The sequence below is a fragment of the Micromys minutus genome (genome assembly GCF_963924665.1).
Source record: "Micromys minutus genome assembly, chromosome: 9".
Classification (NCBI taxonomy): Eukaryota; Metazoa; Chordata; class Mammalia; order Rodentia; family Muridae; genus Micromys; species Micromys minutus.
Genome location: NC_137978.1, coordinates 67,354,708 through 67,375,115, shown reverse-complemented (window position 1 = coordinate 67,375,115; position 20,408 = coordinate 67,354,708). Strand labels below are relative to the sequence as shown.

Genomic DNA, 20,408 nt, shown 5'->3' with positions numbered 1-20,408 from the left:
CACACTGAGGACCCCAGAACACACAGCTGGCTGAGAAGCTAAGAGGAGGCTGGAATGTCTGGGAAAACTGATGCACCTGTGCTGATGATACTGTCTCTGTGGCAAGGTGAGACCATTCCAGACAACAGGGCAACTTAAAGGGCTCATTAACTACAGAGGACCAAGTGCTGTCTTTTGAGACATCTGAGCTTCCCTTTTCTGCTTCCCTCCTGAGTCCTCACAAATCACCTCTCACCTCACCACCCCCCCAGCCCAGGTACCCCTCAGTTCCAGGGCTCCCATGCCTCTCTACTGTCAGGATTCACACTGAAGCACACCTCCTTGGAGCTGTTCACAGGAGACCAGAGCACACACATCTCTAAAGGAGGCTATCATTTCAGAAGGCAGATTAATCAGGATGCAGGTCAAAGACCATTAGGCACCTTTGGGCCCTGGGTTACGATGACAGAAGGTCTGTTTTTACTTGAAAGAGATCTCACACCAAGCCAAAGAAATTCTAGGCCAGCCTAAAATAACTGAGTCCTTCCAATGTTTATTATAATGGGTCAGCAGCAGCAGTGAGAGGGTCAGAGAGACGGGAACCCCGACTTATTTGTTCTTCATGTAGATCTTTGGGGTCTGCCAGCTCTCAGGAGCTTCCTTCAGGCCTGCCTTCAGCCAGATGCGTTTCAAGTCTTTCTCAAACTTGATCTGCAAGGGCAGAGAAGACAACCAATTTGTTATTCTGAGCAAAGCCAAACACTCTTAATCATTGTCAATCTAGGTCAAAAGAGAGCCCATATTCACCTGCTTTCTTTTCAGACGTCCTTCCCGGACTTTACGACGTAAAAACCGTGTCCTCTTGATCAGTTTACGGTACTTGTGGTGGTTCATCTTCCGCCTTCGGATCTTCAGCACATTTTTGCACTGCATTGGAGTAGCATCCCTGACTCCCTGCTTGGCTTCCTCCTCCCCCTGGCTAGGTGGACATTTGTAGAATTGGGAGGGAGCCAAAGTCCTTGGGACCTCATCATTCAGTCTGGGCAATAGGTACTGAACAGTCAGCCAGCTCTCTAGAGGACTGATGGCCATCTTCCTGGGGACCAGGAACTCCTCAAGCTCTAACTGGGCCCTCTTACCAGGGAGGGAGGCAGCTTGACTTGGGCTTGCAGGCTGCAAACTGCAAAGGGGTCGAAAAGCAAGGCTGCCAATCATCCCGGAGCCAGGCCAGGAACGACTGAAACCTGGGGAAACAACACAGTTGCTACTAGTGAGATCACACCAGATCAGAACACCACAATACCCAGGCGAGGGCAACACCTAACCCAAACGGGAAGACCTGAATGTTATTCTTCGGTCTGAAGTTGCTGGGCTGCTATGATTCCCATACCCAACCTAGGTGTGGATTCCGCGTCCAAGGGTCTCTTACCTGCCCAGGGAACGACAGTCCTGACCAGCTGTGAAGTCAAGCGCGCCAGGAACATGGTGAGCTGTTGGTCGGGCCGCAGTGCTCAAAGCTAGAATACAGGTACCGGTTGAGGTCACGCAGCGGTGGTGGGCAGTGTTCTCAGCCGTCGCCGACTGGCCAGGCCGCATACTTCACATATCCCATCACCCTGGGTCCCCCTGACCAGCAATGAGGAGAAATCTTCAAAAGCCGTTCTTACTTAAACCCTGTCCCTACTTATCTCCACCACCGTGATCCCTGTAAGCCACCCACCCACCGTTTCTGCTCAGGCACCAAAACCCACAGCGTAGGACAATGTCGACGCTCGCACGCACCAAACAGACGCAGGTTAACTGAGCCCCGCCGCCTCTCATTTTTTAAGCCCTCAATCTTCCGAGCGGCCTACCGAATCCCGGATGTTAGGACTGATCATTTCTCCTCTGCCCTTGACCACTTCCGGTCGCTGATCCTACCCAGCGCCCTCTGGCGCCCGATTCTGTGCTAACAGGTTCCTTGAGTGCCTGCAAGCGATCGCCTTCGGTTAGAGGGAACGCTCCCTCAGCCGCTGTTCCCGGATAAAAAAACAACCAAACCCTACATGCATCCACAATCCCGGATAGTTCTCTCTGCGTACACGTGGCCTTTAACAGTATTTTTTTCTTCGTTGTTTCGTCTCTCCCAAGCCTATTAGCTTCCGGGTACCTCCGGAAGTGACGTATGGAGCTCCTCCTGTTAGGACAGCAGGTCGTTTAAAAAGTAGCCTCGTGTTGGTGGTAGAGCGGGGCGCTCAGCTTCTGGAGGCCTTAAAACTCCGTCCTGTTCCTGCTCCGCCCCTTTCACCTCACAACCACTTCTCCCCGCTAATCTCAAGTGAAAGAGGTCCTAAATTCTTTAGTGAAACATGGGGAAAGATTTAAAATCCTCATGAATTAAGTTTTATACAAAAACTTAAAAGCAGCTTCTTCAGAATAAGGGTGCTGCTTCCCTTGGCAAGAGCCTAGCAATCCACACTGCACCTCTGTGTGAACCAGAAAGTCCTGCTGGATCTGATGGACAAGGGTGTCAGCTTTAGGTTAAGTGCAAGACTATACAGTTCTCCTTCATTTGAGGAACAACGTATGCCTTGCATCAGGGATTTCTGGGGATTCTTAGCAGAAAGTGGCCAAGTGTCTCATTCCCAGGCATTAGCCTAGCTAAAAGTTACATAAGCCAGAAAGAGGGCAGAAATTGCAGGCTCAAGTCCCAGTTCTGTAACAGGTCACAGAGTGATGTTGCATGTACCCTACCTTCCAGAGGTGATGCCGGAGTTATTTATGTCTTTTCTAATGGTGTTTCGAGAGGGAAGGCACAATGTGCACATGCATATGCCACAGCACACATGTAGAGGTCGGAGAACAACTCTGTGGAGTGGGTTCTCTTCTTAATTCACCTTTAAGTGAATTCCAGGAATCTGATTCAAGTTGTCAGGTTTATGTGGAAAGCATTTAACCCACTGAGCCATCCATTGCACTGGCCTATAAAGGAAGGTTCATGAACATTAGTCTCTTCAGTTCATGGATTCTCACTCTGGGTTTAGCCTCAAAAGGCAAATGGTGCCCTCTAGATTCCAGCCCTCACCTTGGTGCTCACAGTACTCAACACCGCCAGCTTTTATTTAATGTTTCTCTTTATGGACTTTTATCTAGTTAAATAAAAAATGGAAGAGCTAACTAAAAGTCCAAGGAGATGAATAAATCCATCAGAGGTGGTCATGTTCATAACAAACCAGTTAAGGACAGTGCTTTGTAGAGTCAGGAACCAATAAGAGAAAGGGTAAGTGGAAACTCTGTTTTGCAAACATCAACCAGTGCATCTTCCTTAAACAATCCCAAGATCTAGTTTCTGTTCTTCCAGGAGGTGAGTAAAACCAACCTTGTTAAGGTCCCCATACTTTGCTGAGAGGTGGTAGCTCACTTTAATCTCAGCACTTGGGAGGCAGATGGATCTCTTTTGAGTTTGAGGCCAGACCTACACAGAGAAACCTTCTCAAAATGAAACAAAAGATCCCTGTTTATCTCAACAGGCTCCATCCAGCCCAAATCAGAAGATGCCCAGCCAGGGCAGAGTAGCTGCTTGGCCAAGGTGGCAATAAAACATGGGTGACACTGGGACGTTGTACTGCTATTGTAAGTGAACCTTGCCAAGGCAGATCTGGAACTGCAAAGATCAACCCTTCATAAAAACCAGAGGTTAAAAAGCACCGAAGGAGCTGAAGAGAGGCTCAGTGGTTTAAGAGTGCTTCTTATTCTTAGGATTTTAATTTGTTCCCAATCAGAAAGCACAAGGTGATCTCTAAGTCCTAGATTAGCCTGGTCTACATAGTAAAACTCTGTCTAAAAGAAAAAAGATGACTGGTAGGTTTGGGGGAGAGGGTGTGTATGTGTTTTCTCCTTTATAAAGGTAAATTTAAAAGTGTGACTGGCCAAAGGCAGCCCCACACTGGGGCCTGCCTGTTGCAGCCTAAGCTGAGGAGCCCTAGTATTGGGCCACAGAAGTCAAATACTGACTGGTTTATACTTACCTGCCTTATTAATAAGCCTGAGCATGGAGGGCTCCAGCCAGCACGTCTTATCTTAACACAACAGTTTGCTGTGTAGCTTGTTGAACATTATCCATTTTATTTTTAATTTTTTGTTTTTAAATTTACTAGATCTAGTCATTGTATTTGTTTTGCCTCTGTATGTATGTACACCAAGTTCATGACTGGTGTCAACGGAGGCCTGAAAAGGGCACTGGATGCCCTGGAACAAGAGTTGTGAGCCTTATAGTATGGGTCGGTCCTAGGAACTAAAGGCTTGGATCCTCTGGAAGAGACACTAAGCCTTCTCTCCAGCCTTTATCATTTTGCATTATAGTAAGGTTATTTTTTTAGGTAACCCAGTCTCAAATTTACTATATAGCTCAGGATAATCCTACACTAGCCTGTGCCTCCAGTGCTAGAATTATAGCCATGCACCACCATACCTGGCTTATGCAGTGTGGCGGGTCAAGCTCAGGGCTTTGTACAAGTTAAGGAAGCATGCAACTACAGTTGAAAATGTAATAAAGCCATTGTACCTGACATAAACTGAGTGATGACATACCTAGACTCTGAAGTAATCTTTTATAAATAATTAGTGATTGTTATATGAGATTTATGCATTTGCTTTTCCTATAAGAGATTCATTCATGACTTTTTGCATGACTTCAGTAGCAAGATATTTCTGGCAAACCAGGAAGTCTTGTAATGGTTGATAATTGCTTAGGTAATGTTGCTCCTTCAGACAACTCCCAGATCTGATCAAAGGATCTGGCATTCACTGACTTGCTAAAGATACCTTTTGTGTAACAATCAATAAAAAACACTTCTGCAGAGGCTGTGGGCCTAGCTGCTTCAAGACTTCATTACATCTTTCTCTTTTCTCTTTAATTATCCCATGTGAAACAGTTTACCAGCATTTGGTGTTCAATGTGTGTGGTTTGAAGAAAAGAGGGATCAGAATACTCCAGAACTGGGGGTAAATAAAACACATTCATAGGTAAGTGAGACTCCAGAATTTGGTAAAAACATGAAGGACTTCCCATCTCAGGAGTGGCATTATGTGCCGTTGCTAAAAAGCTTGTTAAAAGGAAGTGGAGTAAAGTGAAAAACAGCTTGTGGAGCTTATAGTATTAATCAAGTGGCATTGCTATTGGTTTCAATCAACTCATATTCAATTAAAATTGACAGCGTGGAAACAAGTATTGTGAGCTTTGAGGTGAGATCATCAAAGAGAAGCTACCTGAATATTTGCTCTTCCTATAAATTAATTTCCAATGCTTTGGACCAACTACAGAGTCAGGAGTCCGAGAAGGTTCTATTAGTGTGGAACAGGGAAATAAGGAGAACATTCTGGGCAGGAATTGTCAGTCAGCAGAGAATGTCTAGATAAGCCCATCACCAAGCTGGGCTGGCCCACCTGGTTAAGGACATGAAGGTCAAGTCTTGGAGGAGATCTACCTGTTCTCCCTGCCCATTAAGGAGTCCGAGGCTATTGACTTTTTCCTTGGTGGGTCTCTAAAGGTTGAGGTTCTGAAAATAATGCCAGTGCAGAAGCAGATTCGGGATGGGCAGCAGACCAGGTTCAACGCTTTCATATATCGGGGACTACAATGGTCACGCTGGTCTTGGTGTTAAGTGCTCCAAGGAGATTGCCACTGCCATCCGAGGGGCCATCATCCTGGCCAAGCTTTCCATCGTCCCTGTGAGGAGAGGCTACTCAGGGAACAAGATTGGCAAGCCCCACACTGTCCCATGCAAGGTGACAGGCCTCTGTGGCTCTGTGCTGGTGTGTTTCCTTCCTGCCTCCAGAGGCACTGGCATTGTCTCTGCCCCTCGATCAGAAGTGCCCAAGAAGCTCCTGATGATGGTTGGTATAGATGACTGCTACACTTTAGCCAGAGGCTGCACTGCCACCCTGGGCAACTTTGCCAAGGCCACCTCTGATGCCATCTCCAAGACCTACAGCTACCCGACTCCTGACCTCTGGAAAGAAACTGTGTTCACCAAGTCTCCTTATCAGGAATTCACTGATCATCTTGTAAAAACCCACACCAGAGTCTCTGTGCAGGTTCCAGCTGTGGCTACCACATAAGGGTTTTTTTATAAAAGACAACAAAATAAATGAACTAAGTCTGTTAAAATAATAATAATAATAATAATAATAATAATAATAATGTGGCTGATAAGGTGATAGCTCATAGAAATGAACTCTCAAAGCCTAGGTGCACCGTCACTCAGGGTTAGGGAGTTTATGCCAGGTACAGTGGAAAATTCCTAGTACTTTCAACTAAGATACATTCCTCAACCACACTTTTTATATATTTGAGACAGGGTCTCTCTATGTACTAGCCTGGAACTCACTATAGAGACCAAGTTGGCCTCAAACTGCCTTAGTCTCCTGAGTGCTGGGATTAAAGGCTTGTCTCCACCACAGTTAGCATTCTTCTTTTGAAATTAAATTTAATAGTTAAGGGAAATATTCTAACACAGAAAATATTGTTCATGTGGTCTGTTGGTTTTTTTTTTCTTTTTTACTATTTTCTATGTTGTAAAAATTACTGGAGCACTACTCATGAAGAAAAGGCTTTATAGTGCCTCCAGCATCAAATACAAGTGACCAGTGAACAACACTGTCACTGTGCCTCAACTACAGTGTTTTCAATGCAGACAAGACCCTCTATATGGACAAGGCAAAACATCCAGTGGCTTCTGTACCCTATGCTACATAGATCCCTGTAGAGCAGTGGTTTGTAACCTTCTTAAAGTTGTAACCTTTAATATAGTTCCTCAAATAGTGGTGACCAACCATAAAATTATGTTCATTGCTATTTCATAATTTTAATTTTGCAGTTTTTTCAAAAAAATGTATTTAATGTATGTAAGTACACTGTTACTGTCTTCAGACACACAAGAGGGCATCTGATCACATTCCAGATGGTGTGAGCCATCATGTGGTTGCTGGGTATTGAACTCAGGACCTCTGGAAAAGCTCAACAGTGCTCTTAACTGTTGAGCCATCTCTCCAGTCCAGGAATATCTTTGTTGTATGTAGAATACCTCTTCATGTGCTGGTTATAGGTCTCTTAAGTCCAGCCTTTGGTATGATTATGTGCTAGGAAGGACTTGCTTGAGATTTAAATTAAATCAATTTTTTTTATTGCACTTATTGTGTTTATGGGGTGGGCACATGTGTGCCAACACATGCGGGGAGGTCAGAGAACCATTTGGGGAGTCAGTTCTCTCCCTCTACCTTATAGGATCCGGGAATTAAACTTAGGTCATCAGATTGACAGTATTACTTTACCTACTAATCCATCTTAGCAACTCTCACTTAAGGCCCATACTTGTCTTTACATGTTGGTCTGAGGAAGTAACCCCTGGCAAAAGAACCAGTCACTTTTGACAGGAAATATCCATTCAAAGAATAGGCTTACCCAATTCACTCATTCTACTGTCCACAGGGGTTCAGATCCTAGTTCTGAACCCAGAAGTCCTATTCTTGGCCATCTCTGTGCCTAAACAAAACTGAATTGTTATAATAATAAAGCCACGACCCTTAGGTTGGAGCCCTTCAGCTGCGCTTTGATAACATATCTTCCCTCCTTTCATCTCTAAGGAGGACAGATGGTTTCAGGATGGCAGAACTCAATACAAAATCCAACACTTTAATGAGAGAGGGAGCAAGGACCAGGGAATACACACAGTTCACACAGCCCTAGAGTAGCTTAGCTGGCAGTGCACAGTGGCACATAAACACTCCCACCAGGCCTGAGTCTCACAGCCAAGTCCCAGGCATTCACACAAGAAAACAATGAGAAATGACAGCCCACAAAGTCTTACATAACAAATGTCCTGAGAATTGTTTATTCAACCACGTAAAATTTCTCTCGAGCTGGTGGCCTGCACTCAGCATTGCACAGATAAAAATATATGACTTTCAACACAGACCTAAATACCTTCACATTTTAAAAAATCTCAATTTTCTATACAAGTGTTAAGCTAACAGAATCAAAATTCTGAGTTCTCATATATAGCTTTCACTTGTATTAAACATGTTTATTTACAACGTGACTAGAGAACAAGGGGGCTATTAAGGCCATTTTCTCATTGTGAACCACTGCAAAATATGTACACAAGTACAACCTAATATAGGCAAAGATTTGAAAAATCATCTTTCTTGGCTTAACGTAATTGAGTATCAGTGTAGGAGTGAAGAGACAGCTTGTCAATAGCACCAAACCACGCCAGTGCAGACGTGTGCCTTTGCTGTTCCATCCAGCTACCTGAAGGTCTGCAGTTGAGGTGGACCATTAACTGGGACAGATGTGCAGCACTCCCCAGGCCAGCCTGAAGGGAACCTTCCCCACTGTCAAATTCACCTCAAGGTCCAATCAAAAACACTTAAAAAAAAACACATCATGCTAGAAGGCCACTGAAGCCAAGGTGTGCCCAACAGGGAGGGACCAAGGGCAGCCACCAGGGAACCTATCTCACCTCCGATGCCTGCTGTGTCCGGGGTGGTCCCTCTCATATCGATGGCCTGTGCGCTCATATGACCTTGAGCGCTCCCGTCTTTGATCTCTATAGTAATGACTTTTCTTCTTGTATTTTCCAGAATTGTCTGTCCGCTCTCGTGACCGGCTCCGGGAACGAGAGGAGCTCCGGCTACGAGACTTGTGTGGCTTCTGAGTGAGGTACTTGCAGTCCTTGGATTTCCGGGAGCCCCTCGCTTCTGAGCCTTTGTAGGGAGCGCCACGGTGTACCTGCCTTGGAGGAGAGTCACTGCGGCTCCGAGAACGACTCTGTGACTTGGACCCACCTGAGGTAGAGCCACTATCACTTTTCCTGTGCAGAGGAAAACATCCTTGTGACCAAAACAATGGCCACCTGTCCTAGCCAAGCCCTAACAAAGCAGAGGAGCTGGCAAAGAGCCCCCTTTTCAAAAGATATGCATGTACACACACACACACACACACACACACACACACACACACTCACTCACTCACTCACTCACTCACTCACTCACTCACTCACTCACTCACTCACTCACTCAGTCCTGGAATCCATTCTGCAGACCAGGCTGGCCTCTAACTCAAGAGACCTGACTGCCTCTGCTTCCTAAGTACTGGGAGTAAATGTGTGTGCCACTACCACGGGACAGCAAAGAGACTTGTAAGTTCAAAGAATGAAGAACCATATCAGGTTAAGACCCACCATCCCCTCCTCCGTATGGTAGTGCACACCTTTAATCCAAGTATATGGGAGACAGAGGGAGGAGGATCTCTGAGTTTGAAGCCAGTCTGCTCTTCAGAATGAGTTCAAGGAAAGCCAGGACTAAAATACAAAAGAGAAACCCCATCGAGAGAGAGAGAGAGAGAGAGAGAGAGAGAGAGAGAGGGAGGGAGGGAGGGAGGGAGGGAGGGAGGGAGGGAGGGAGGGAGAGAGAGAGAGAAAAGAGAAGACTAGAGAAGAGAAGAGAAGAGAAGAGAAGAGAAAGAGAAGAGAAGGCGCAATGGTTAGGAGCACTGACTGCTCTTCTAGAGGTCCTGAGTTTAATTCCCAGCAACCACATGGTGGCTCACAACGATCTGTAATATGATCAGATTCCCTCTTCTGGTGTGTCTGAAGACAGCTACAGCATACTCATAATAAATAAATAAATATTTTTTAAAAAGGAAAAAAAAAAGCATAAAATTCAAAACCTAGGTCTATAGAGATAGCTCAGTGGTTAAGAGCACTGACTTTTAAGTCCTGTTCCAGGGAATCTGACACCTTTCCAAACATACATACAGGTAAAACACCAATGCACATAAAATAAAAATAAATTATTAAAACAGAGAAATAAAGGATTCTAGGCCAGGCTGGACTACAGAGGGAGTTCCAGGAAAGTCAGGGCTACAGAGAAACCCTGTCTCTCAAAACAAACAAACAGGAGCCAATGTTTCCACTATCTCAAGAAATATCTATACCCCACAGAAAACATCAGGTTAGGGTCTTATGGGTAAGTGGCAGACACACACCTTCTCTTTGGAGAAGCAGACCGTGACGGGGACCTTGAGCAGCTCTGCTCACGACTCCTGCTTTGACTTCGATTCTCCTGCTCCTTTAGCAAGCTGCAAACAGGAGTAGGGTAGTTACAAACCTGAGCATCTTCAGCTTACAATGTTCTATCCAGGCAACAATGATAATCTTACCCATTTACAGGGCTGTCACCCTTGGCTTTCTTTGGGCCTTCCATTTTCCTTTTGACATTCTTTACAGCGAGTGGGGAAGACTTGCTTCCTTTACCTTCTTTGGGTGACTCTACTGAATCAAGTAAGAAATTAGAAACCATAATCAGAAACTTCTTCAATACAAAATACACTAGTAGCCTAAGACAAGACCCTAGGACAAGAATGAAAAGTCACGAGACTCAGACAGGTCTTTTGTTCAGACCAATATTTCTCAAAGCCCAAGAATCATATTATGTGTTCTAAAAATATAATCATAGTGTCTGAGTTTAAAAACTTAAATCAATTGACAAATCAACTTGGTAAATATGATTTTTTAAAAAATCAGCATTTTAGAATGGCTTTTCATGTTAATATAAAAACAAAACCTTTAAGGCTTCCCTGATTTATTTTAAGAATTACCAACTGATTGCTAGAGATTCTAGTACCAATATACTACTGAAGTAAGCTTCAGGCTCAAATCCAAGAAAGTTGAGGCACACACTCCCAAACCAAAGTCAGGAGGCCACAAACTGCTATCCCTTTGTGGGGAATAAACTCTGGATACTCACCCAGCTTGGGAGCAGGTGAGAACCCTGCAGCACTGTCTGGACCTGGCGCATTCCCTGGGAGCAGACCCTTTGCTCGTGCCTTTGCTTCTTCGATGGCATGCTTCCTCTTTTCCACTTCACTTTCCAGATGTGTCAAATCAACCTGAAAAGCCAGAATCATCCATTCAGAACCAGATGCTTGTGGCCAAACACAAGTACATAACAAACATAAAAACATACAGAGGAACCTTTTTCCGTGTATAAAGCTGCAAGATTTTAAAGCAAATTTCTTGAATTTCTTCTTCAGTTGCTCCAAACAAAAGAAACCAATGTGGACGATTGGGTAGAGGGATCTGTGAACACAAAATATTATCATGTTACTTTCCTTAAAATCTTCAGGTGTAGTGGTGCACACCTTTTATTCTCAGCACTCAGAAAGCAGAAGCAGGTGGATCTTTCTGAGTCTGAGGATAGCCAGAGCTACTGTCCTCATAATAGAGACCTCCTCTCAAAAAACCACCACCACCTAAACACTTCAAGGCCAATAAGATTCTTAGGGCAACATCTGAAAATGGCCTGCCAGTTACAAAGAAACTCTGTTGCAAATGAACCTAGTTTGAAAAATATATATTAACATTTCCTACAGGATGGAAAAATGTCTAGAATCTAGACTAAAAACCTAGGCAGCCACATACTTACCTCCAGTGTCCGGGCAGCAAGGTAGATACAAGCACAAGCAATGCTTTCAGGCTGAAACCGCACAAAGACATCTGTTCGAAGGCTGTCATTCATGTAGTTCCTGAAACCAAAACCAGGAAGCCTATAATGCCACGGGCAACTATGCCACCACCTGTCATCAAAGGTTATTGCTAAGGGATCTACACTAGGACTGTGCTGGGTACTCTGGGAATCCCCACAGGTAACGGGACATTCTGAATACAGGAAAGAAATAAATCACTGGGGGGAAAAAAGCTGGCTGAATGTCAGACAATATTGCTATGAACGAGAACCAACTTTAACTTTACTTTTCCTTCTCTATGACCTGCTATCATGCAAAGCACAATGCTTAGAAAGAAAATGCTACTTAGTAGTTAGAATGTAGTTGATTAAAGAAATCTAAATGTTCAAAATCCATAGTGCAGAGAAACATGCAAACTCAAATGAGAAGGCTGAGCATGAAGCCTCCCAACTGTAAGACAAGCTGTCCTCCTGTGTTCCTTTTCTTCAGGCAGCATTTGTGGCCCGGTCCTTCTCCAGGTGACTGAGCCGCAGCTCCAGGGATGGAGTCCACTTGGAAAAGGGAAAGGCCCTTGGGTGCAGTTCAGAAGCATGGGCACATCATGCAGAGTAGGTCAACACCCAAGGGAATCCTCTTCTCAGGCTTATCAAAGAACGAAACTGTCCCATTTCAATAAGGAGTCTTAAAATGAACATTCATAAAAATCAGACAAAAGCAACAAAACACTAAAAGTGGCATCAAACTAAGTACACTTAAAAATGCTATAATACTTTAGATGATATATAAGTACAAAACTTGACATTTTTAGAAAAGTTAAAGGTCATTTAAAATCGACTATATCTTTAATATTTTCTTCATATATTTAAATTTTATAGGCTAAAACCAAAGGGTATACTAGCTTTATCAACAATGCAAAAACAGTTCATTAGACAACATGTCATGAGGTTATATATACTGCCCAACAATATCCAACGTTACAGCATACCCTAATTATAAGCAATGCCACATATGAGAGATTTAACTGCTCCCACCCAGTATCTCTACCTTAAAACCTTAGATAAGGTAACATACAAACCCACTCTGATATTATTAACAATAAATTCTACAGATGCCTATAAGAGGCAGCTGGCCCAGGAAGCAACACCTCTACATTTAGAAGGGAAGCCAGAATAGAAGAGGCACTACCCATCTCCCAGGAGCCATTCTGTAGCTAAACAGCTTTAACATTCACAGATAGAACCATCAATAACTGTACAACTAGTAAGGAAATTTTTGTATTCAAATATATTAATTAACTTTGTTCTAAAAACAAGTGAAAGCCTTCAAAGGTATATTTAAACTTAATGCTACATTTGAAATAAATTACAATATTTTAACTTAAAGATGCACACCTTTACTGGAAAGAGTCCCACTTAAGTTGCTGAAAAGAGCAACTTTAGGGCTTGGGAGAAATGATGATAAGATCCAGGAAAGGCCTGAATTTCCACCATGCCAATTTTGTCACCTTCCTTCTTATAGCTTTCTATATAATGTTTCTTAAAGAAAGGTATTGCATCTTTATTGCACAGGTACAGCAGTTTTAAAAGAACAGAAGTCAAGTCAAGACAGTTATCAATTCTAATTGATACAATTACCAAGCATGACAGGATTAACAAGAAGCACAATCGTCAGAGAACCACAAGCAGCAGTCGGCCATGACTATACTATTGGGTACGCATACCACCAGTCTAGAGCCAGCCTTCGGTGGAGAGCCTGCACTGGATTGGCTGAAGACGGCCGCTGTCCCTGCACCAAAGCGCTTGGACAGCAGAGGAGAAGTCTTAGTCACTTACCCTCAGAGGCTACCCTTTGATTGAAAGAGTACAGAAAAGAAAAGTCAAAACAGGTTCTCTATAAAGCATGTCATAGCACCAGACAGTTCAGTCAGCAATATGTCCCCACAGACTTAACTCTGTGGGGAAAATATACCCCAATACCAAATTGTTACTTCAGGCTTCATTCTAGCATATGCCTGCTAAAACCAACCCAGGACTGCAGCAAATCCCCATCTTCCCTTCCCTCAGAGGATACATTCTCTGGAAAATAATATCACTGATTCTGTGGTTTGAACTATCTATAACATTTACATGCCCAGCTGACAAATCCCAGAGGGAAGCCCACTGACTACTTTCTCAGGGTGGGACAGTTGGAAATATAGGGGCAGGGGTAGGCCACCTACCGTTAAGCCTGTCCCTGTCAATTTGGGGGAGGATGATAAGTAATTATAGGGCAGATCACTAGGCACTGGGACAATTCCAGCCCATAACCACGTCATGGGATGACAACCCACTGCACAAGTGCCTTAAATAATACATTCCTCAACTGCCCTTGCTGGTCTCATGAAACAAGGAAAATCAACTCACCATGCAGTCTGGACCAGGTGTTGATTACGCTCACATTCTAACACCTGAAGGTACATAACGATTATCTGGAAGATATGGGTCAGGCAGTTATTACCAAAAACTTCAGGAGCAAGGAACTCAGATTTTGGTGTCCATGCAGTTCAAAAGAACCTCAAGCTATATACCCCAGAGAGTTCCTGGTGACATCCGGCAGACGGTTCAACTTTTCTGATGTACTTGCTACATGCTTTTACAGTTGGGCAGAGTGCAAATATGAAAACCATGCCGTACCCCATAGTATTGAAGGCCTTGTTTCCCATGTGGCTCATTTTCATTCTCGTTGACAACACCTTTTCCACCAATGAGATTAGCCTGCCCTATACATCCCTGTACCCCAATAGTCAAATTGTACAAAATATGAAAATAACATTAAACAAATTAAGAAAAGCACATAAAATATTTAGCAGACAATTTAGAAGAATTTAATGCCAGAAACTCAAATATGCAAGAAAAGATGGCAAGGCTACATAAGTAAACATGAGCATTTGTTGGTGTTCGTCTGTTGATGTAGGTAGGATCTTACTGGCTGGCCTAGATCTCAAAATGGAGACCAGGTTGGTTTCAAACTCCGATCTGCTTTCCTTTTATCTCCAAAGTGCTAGGATTAAAGGTGTGTACCACCTCACCTACTTTCAAAGTTTTTAGTTTAGCTAACTAAACTAGGTGAGATACCCATGAAATGGCACAATAAACTCATTTCTACTCAGCATGTGCTTGGACCTTTTTGGTTTATTTTAAAATAAAGGATTCAGAATTCCTTTATTAAACATATTAAAGTAATAGTTAAGAGTTGGGATAAGTTCTTATGGGCTCAGTTAATAAAGTGCTTGCCTCATAATCCCCATAATTCACATTAAAATGCTGGGTGTGGTAAGTTACACTGTTTTTATTTGGTTTCCGAGACATGGTTTGTCTATGTACCAAAGCCCTGGCTGTCCTAGACTTGCTTTGTAGACAAGGTTGGCCTCAAACTCACAGAGATCCACCCGCTTCTGCTTTCCAAGTGTTGGGATTAAAGCTGAGTGTATTAACACCCAGCCGCAGCTGTTTTTTTAAAAAGAATATATTTATTCTTATATGCCAGTGCAAAGATGTCAGATTCCCTGGCACCGGAGCTGTGAACAGTTGTGAGCTGATATATGGGTGTTGGGAATTGAATTCTGATCCTCTGAAAGAGCTGAGCCATCCCTCCAGCCCCCAGTACTTGGGAAGTAGGGGGACTCACAGCTAGTCTCACCTAATTGTTGAGGTCCAGGAAGAGAACATCTGTCTCAGGAGGAAATATTCCTAGCAATTTTCCTATGGACTCCAAAATGTACTTGCACACACATGCACCTAAGATTTTTACTGTTAAGAAAAATGTGCATGGAGCTATAGATGAGTGACAGCTCTTCCAGAGGTACTGAGTTTAATTCCCAGCAACACCACATGATGGCTCAAAACCATGGGATCTGATTCCCTCTTTTGATGTGCATAAAGAGTATTCATATACATAAAATAAATAAACAAATATATCTTTAAAAAAAGATATAATGTAGGCTTAAAAACAATTATTTTTTTCAATCATTATCTTATGTACATGATGTTATTCTGTTAAGCCAGAGTGTAAACGTGAAGTTCAGACAACTTTATGGAACTGGGTGTTTCTTTCCTTACACCTTTACACATGTTCCAAAGACAGAATTCTGATCAACAGGCTTGCATACTGCTCTGTTTTTATCTATACTTGTTTGGTTTTGTTGTTGTTGTTTTGAGACAAAGTTCTACTACCTATCCTTTTGGCCCTGGAGCTCACTATGTAGTTCAAGCTGGCCTTAACTCAAAGATCTACCTGCCTCAGCTTCCCAAGTGCTATGATTAAAGCTGTATGCCATACATGTATGCTGAACCCTGTTTAGTTTTGAGATAAGGCCTCATGTAGGGAAGGCTGGCCTCCTACTTGAAACATACCTGAAAACTTCCAAGTCAGGCAAGAAAAATAATGAGTTAAACTTCAAACTTTACCACTGCTTTTGAAAGCTGAAATCTAAAAGACAGTTTTATATTACTGAAAGTAACAGATTATAAAAGGTTGATAAAGAGGACTAATTTCAAGTTCTAGACATAAATAAGAAAACCAAATGAGGGGACCATTCAATACTTTTCAAGGCCTTCACTCCTGCACACAGTAAAAGTCAGCTTAAGTGTGATTTAGGTGGCTGCAGGTGCCATGCCAAACCCACCTTGTGAGGATGCTTCACATGGACACAAAAGCCCAATTCCTTGAGAACCCTTCTCTCTGCCTTTATAATCTGGTTCTTTAGATTAACATACTCTTGATCCAGCACCAGAGGCACAGGTTTCCTGCAGAAAAGAAAAAGCATGTTCTGTACCAAGACTGATCAAAGAAAATCTTTTACATTCCACAACTATTTTCAAATGATAAACACCACAGTAACAGAAAGCTACAAATAACACTTCCTTTAACAAACTTTCAGAGAAGTCCTCAAACCTCATACAGTTTTAACCATTATACACCAATCTGCCCCCCCTCCCCCCATTGACTTTACATATAAACAATACTCTAGCATATCAACACACCTCTTGAATATGGTGGATGGTCTGAGGATCTCTGCACAGCGCTATCTAACATCATGTCAGAACTCAGGACAGAAAAAATCAACCGTGTCATGAATTTCTGAGTAAACTACAGAACTAACACAGCACAATAAAGTCCTTCCTTAGTGTACACTGGTGCTGGTTCCATGACAACATTCACCTAATACACTAACACAAGTTCCTTATACAAAGGTGGTGGAATATCTCCATACCCTCTTCACACTTAATATCATACTTGGATACTTTATAATACCTAGTACTGAAAATATTGTTTAAGGAACAGTGACAAGAAAGTCTAAACATGTTCAATACAAAAATTATTCCAGCCCTCATTCCCCCATCTCCACACCACCTCACCTTAGTATTTTCAAGAGAAAGCTGCAGATATGGAGGATAGACTACACAGAGAGAGATTTGGCCAGGTTTAAAGGGCCTCTGTGAGCTGGGCATGGTAGTACATTCCCCTAATCCCACCATTCTGGGGCCAGAGACAAGACCATATGTATGAATGAGAGCAACCTGGTCTACATTAAAGCTCAAGGTCAGCTAAGGCTTCATAGTTAAGACTGTTGCAAAACAAAACAAAAACCAAAAGGCTGGGGGCTGGAGAGATGACTCAGTGGTTAAGACTGACTGCTCTTCTAGAGGTCCTGAGTTCAAATCACAGCAACCACATGGTGGCTCACAACCACCTGTAATGAGATCTGATGCCCTCTTCTGGTGTGTCTGAAGACAGCTACAGTGCACTTACATTAAATAAACAAACAAATAAATCTTAAAAAAACAAACAAACAAACCAAAGGGCTTCTGTGAAAGAGAAGAAAGTCTGGGGTAAGGACTAGGAGCACTGGTCTACTATTAGGAATATTCATTTTGTGTGGATGCTTTCCTTTTAAATGTTATATGGGGGACTGCTGTAGTCGGTTGCCTCCTTCTACTTCTACAATGTGGGACTTTAGTATCAAATTCAGGTGCTCAGGCTTGGCAACAGGCACCTTTACCCAGTAGTTCATCAACCCAGTGTGTTTTGTTCTTTAAAATTTGTGTAACACTTGCTTGGTATGTGGGTTGTACCTGCGGAGGTCAGAGGACAACTTGTGGGAGGCAATTCTCCTCCTACTATGTTGATCCCAGAACTAACTTCAGGTTGTCAGGCTTGGTGACAAGTCCATGTATATGTGTGTGTGGTGTGTGTGTTAATTTTTTTTAGGTGAAGAGGTCATATGTACTCCAAGCTGGCTTCAAGTGCATTATGTGACTAAGGATGAGCACCTGACCCTTCTATCTCTACCTCTCATCACCAGGGTTATAAGCTCACATCTCCATCTCCACTTCTGGCTTGCTCTAAGGGTGGGTTGTTTTTGTTTAGTTTGTTGTTGGCTTGCTAGACAGGATTTCTCCATGTAACCCAGGCTATTTTGCAACTAGCTCTGTAGATCAGGCTGACCTCAAACCCAGAGATCCTCATATCTCTGCCTCCTAAGTGCTGACATTAAAGGCCTGTGCCCCCATGCCTAACTCTCCATGGATGTTTTAAAAAGCAATGTTTGGAGATAAGCATAGTAAAAAGCAATCAATGTTTGGAGACAAACATGTTAGTTCACACATGTAAGGAAGTTTGAGATGGGATTGAAAAGAGGTTAAGACAAGCCTCACCTATATTTCAGGCTAGTTACCACTACACAGCAAGACCAGATATCAAAAAAGACAGTTGTCTAGGAATACTTCTGTTACAAATGGTTTCTGGCAAGGAAAGGCTAGGAATATTGGTCAATATATTACAATGCTAGCACAATTCCCTTAACTAATAATGGCTAGTTCAGACACTAGCATCACTGAGGGTAAGAACCAGGGGTCTGGTGCTCAGAGATTCTCAGTAGAACCATGGAACAAACAGAACAATAGGGTAGTGAGCTGATGTGGTCATACAGGAATTGTTCCAGCAGGGAACAGCCAGCTATCCTGCTTACTGTACTCCCCTGCCAACTGCCCTCAGTCAGCATCTGGGGCACTTGCCAACAAGCTACTGTAAATTCACAGTTTGGTATAACAATGACAGACATTATGACAGCTCTGGAAAGTACTCACTTCTTCTCTCGAAGATGTCGAAGGCGATGGAATACATTGATGACATCTCTGATTCGTCTCGGAGCCTCTTCTATTTTGGAAGCCAGGTGAACACAAGCCATGGACACATGCTGAAATGTATATAGGGACACGAGTGTTTTTCCCCAACCTGAGAACCTTCCAAGACATTAAAACTATTAGAAACAACCAGAATGTACAGAGACAGGCCTCTAGGGAAAGAGCTGTCTAGACTTGGCAGGACAATTCATTTGACTCAGTACTGGGCAGAACAAGCCATGTTTCCTCCCAATTCATTTCTCTGATAAAACAGAAAGAAGCCTACCTCCATGGAATGTTTCACGAAGGACTTAGTGTAAAAGAACCGCTGGAACAACACCTGTCCTGTAGCCATGGCCACCTAGGAACAGAGAAGGTTCCATCACGTTTGAACACAGGACTCAAGCTTGTCCCAGCTGAAATGTCTTGTGTGATTTCCCCCAGGACAAATACCCATGACAACTTCCATTTCCCCAAAGGATTTGTGTCTCGCGAGGCTTTCTTGGGGGTATATGGGCCTTTCTCTCGAGTGGGGTGGGGGAGGGGATGGCGAGCGCGGGCACTGCTCCAAGACGATCAGCGGTCAGGTTTGAAGCACAGGTTCAGGCGGGTTATTTCAAGGCTGCAGAGAGGTACAGGCTTCGACCTCAGTCAGAGTCTAGGTCTGGTTAGTTCCGGGACGTGGGCCAAGACGACAACAAAGGGCCACTACTCGGCCGGCCGGCGAACGGCTACTTACAAAGCTCGCGACCGAGCACTTACCTGCGGCAGGCGGAGCAGGATGCCGGCTGCCTGGATGAGCTCGCAGCCCACTACGCGGAGTCCAGTCTCTGTATCGATGTCGAGACCGCTCGACATGGATGGCGTGAAGCGGAGCTTGTCGTCGGGCAGCAAGCAGTTTTCCAAGGTGATGAGCACGCCCGAGTATAGCCTGTCACCGATCAGCACCCCCTGAGACCCTGGGGCTGCTCCCCCCGAGCCGGAAGAGCAGGACGCCAACGCAGGAGCCATCAACCCCGAAGCCCCGGCCGCCGCCGCCGCCATTTTGTGCCGCCGACTCTTTTCGGGCCCTTCCCGTCAGGGCGGCTGCTGGAGACGATCATGGCCGCCCCGCCCCACCCCCTTCCATTGGTTAAACGTCACCGCTGTCTCGACGCCGTTGGCCGTACGACCAGTCCTTCAGTATCGCGTCAGGCACTGACGCCGGAAGTAGCCACGGGTGGGGCTGCTCGTTACCCACTCCGCTCCGCGGCCTGGCCCGAACCGGAAGTGGTCAGTCCAGAAAGCCCGGAGATTACAGTACTCCAGCCTCGAAAACTGGGGTTCTAGAAGCGAGTCTTTACGTGGGGGGTTGGGACAGAACAACTTTTTTCTCCACACTCCCATGTGCACATTACACCGCGATTTTTAGTTCAGGGTCTTTAGTTCGCAACCCTCTCTTCTGTCCTCTGGCTCTAATACAGCTGTGGGGTGGATCTGCCAGCATTAAAGGTGCAGATGAAAGCCGGGTGACCAGCCCTTGGGAGGCAGAGCTCTGTGAGTTCAAGATCAGCCTTCTGTCTACATCTTGAGTCCCAAGACAGCCATGTCTGTTACACTGAGAAACCCTTTGCAAAAACAAACACACAACAAAGTGCAGATGAAGGGCCTGGAGATATGATGGCTCAGCAGTTAAGAGCACTGGCTGCTCTTCCAGAGGTACTGAGTTCCAGTAACAACATCATGTCTTGCAACCATCTAAAAGCGAATCTGATATCCTG

At 44.1% G+C, this 20,408-nt stretch overlaps 2 protein-coding genes across 9 annotated transcripts; both read right to left on the bottom strand.

Moving 5' to 3' along the window:
* Window positions 1-512: 512 nt before the first annotated feature.
* AURKAIP1 (aurora kinase A interacting protein 1) lies at window positions 513-2,093 on the bottom strand. Of its 3 annotated transcripts, XM_080921834.1 has the most exons (5): window positions 1,833-2,093; window positions 1,409-1,605; window positions 1,119-1,223; window positions 787-958; window positions 513-690 (listed from the first exon to the last, which is right to left on the bottom strand). In XM_080921834.1, the coding sequence occupies exons 2-5, from the start codon at window positions 1,573-1,575 to the stop codon at window positions 589-591; spliced, it is 546 nt and encodes a 181-aa protein (XP_080777960.1). In that variant the 5' UTR covers window positions 1,576-1,605; window positions 1,833-2,093; the 3' UTR covers window positions 513-588. The 3 variants fall into 3 exon arrangements, with proteins under 3 accessions (XP_080777960.1, XP_080777959.1, XP_080777958.1); XM_080921833.1 differs by having other exon boundaries at window positions 787-1,223; window positions 1,409-1,496; window positions 1,833-2,089; XM_080921832.1 differs by having other exon boundaries at window positions 787-1,223; window positions 1,409-1,496; window positions 1,762-2,086.
* Window positions 2,094-7,822: 5,729 nt separating this feature from the next.
* Window positions 7,823-19,707, bottom strand: CCNL2 (cyclin L2). Of its 6 annotated transcripts, none has more exons than XM_080921482.1 (11): window positions 19,411-19,707; window positions 18,935-19,009; window positions 18,613-18,722; window positions 16,149-16,269; window positions 13,888-13,952; window positions 11,446-11,545; window positions 10,995-11,099; window positions 10,768-10,909; window positions 10,181-10,292; window positions 10,007-10,099; window positions 7,823-8,831 (listed from the first exon to the last, which is right to left on the bottom strand). In XM_080921482.1, exons 1-11 carry the CDS (start codon window positions 19,690-19,692, stop codon window positions 8,477-8,479), a joined length of 1,560 nt encoding a protein of 519 aa, XP_080777608.1. In that variant the 5' UTR covers window positions 19,693-19,707; the 3' UTR covers window positions 7,823-8,476. The 6 variants fall into 6 exon arrangements, 5 of the variants coding, with proteins under 5 accessions (XP_080777608.1, XP_080777609.1, XP_080777610.1 ...); XM_080921483.1 differs by having other exon boundaries at window positions 10,181-10,289; XM_080921485.1 differs by lacking the exons at window positions 7,823-8,831; window positions 10,007-10,099; window positions 10,181-10,292 and having other exon boundaries at window positions 10,774-10,909; window positions 10,987-11,099.
* Between the last annotated feature and the right edge of the window lie 701 nt (window positions 19,708-20,408).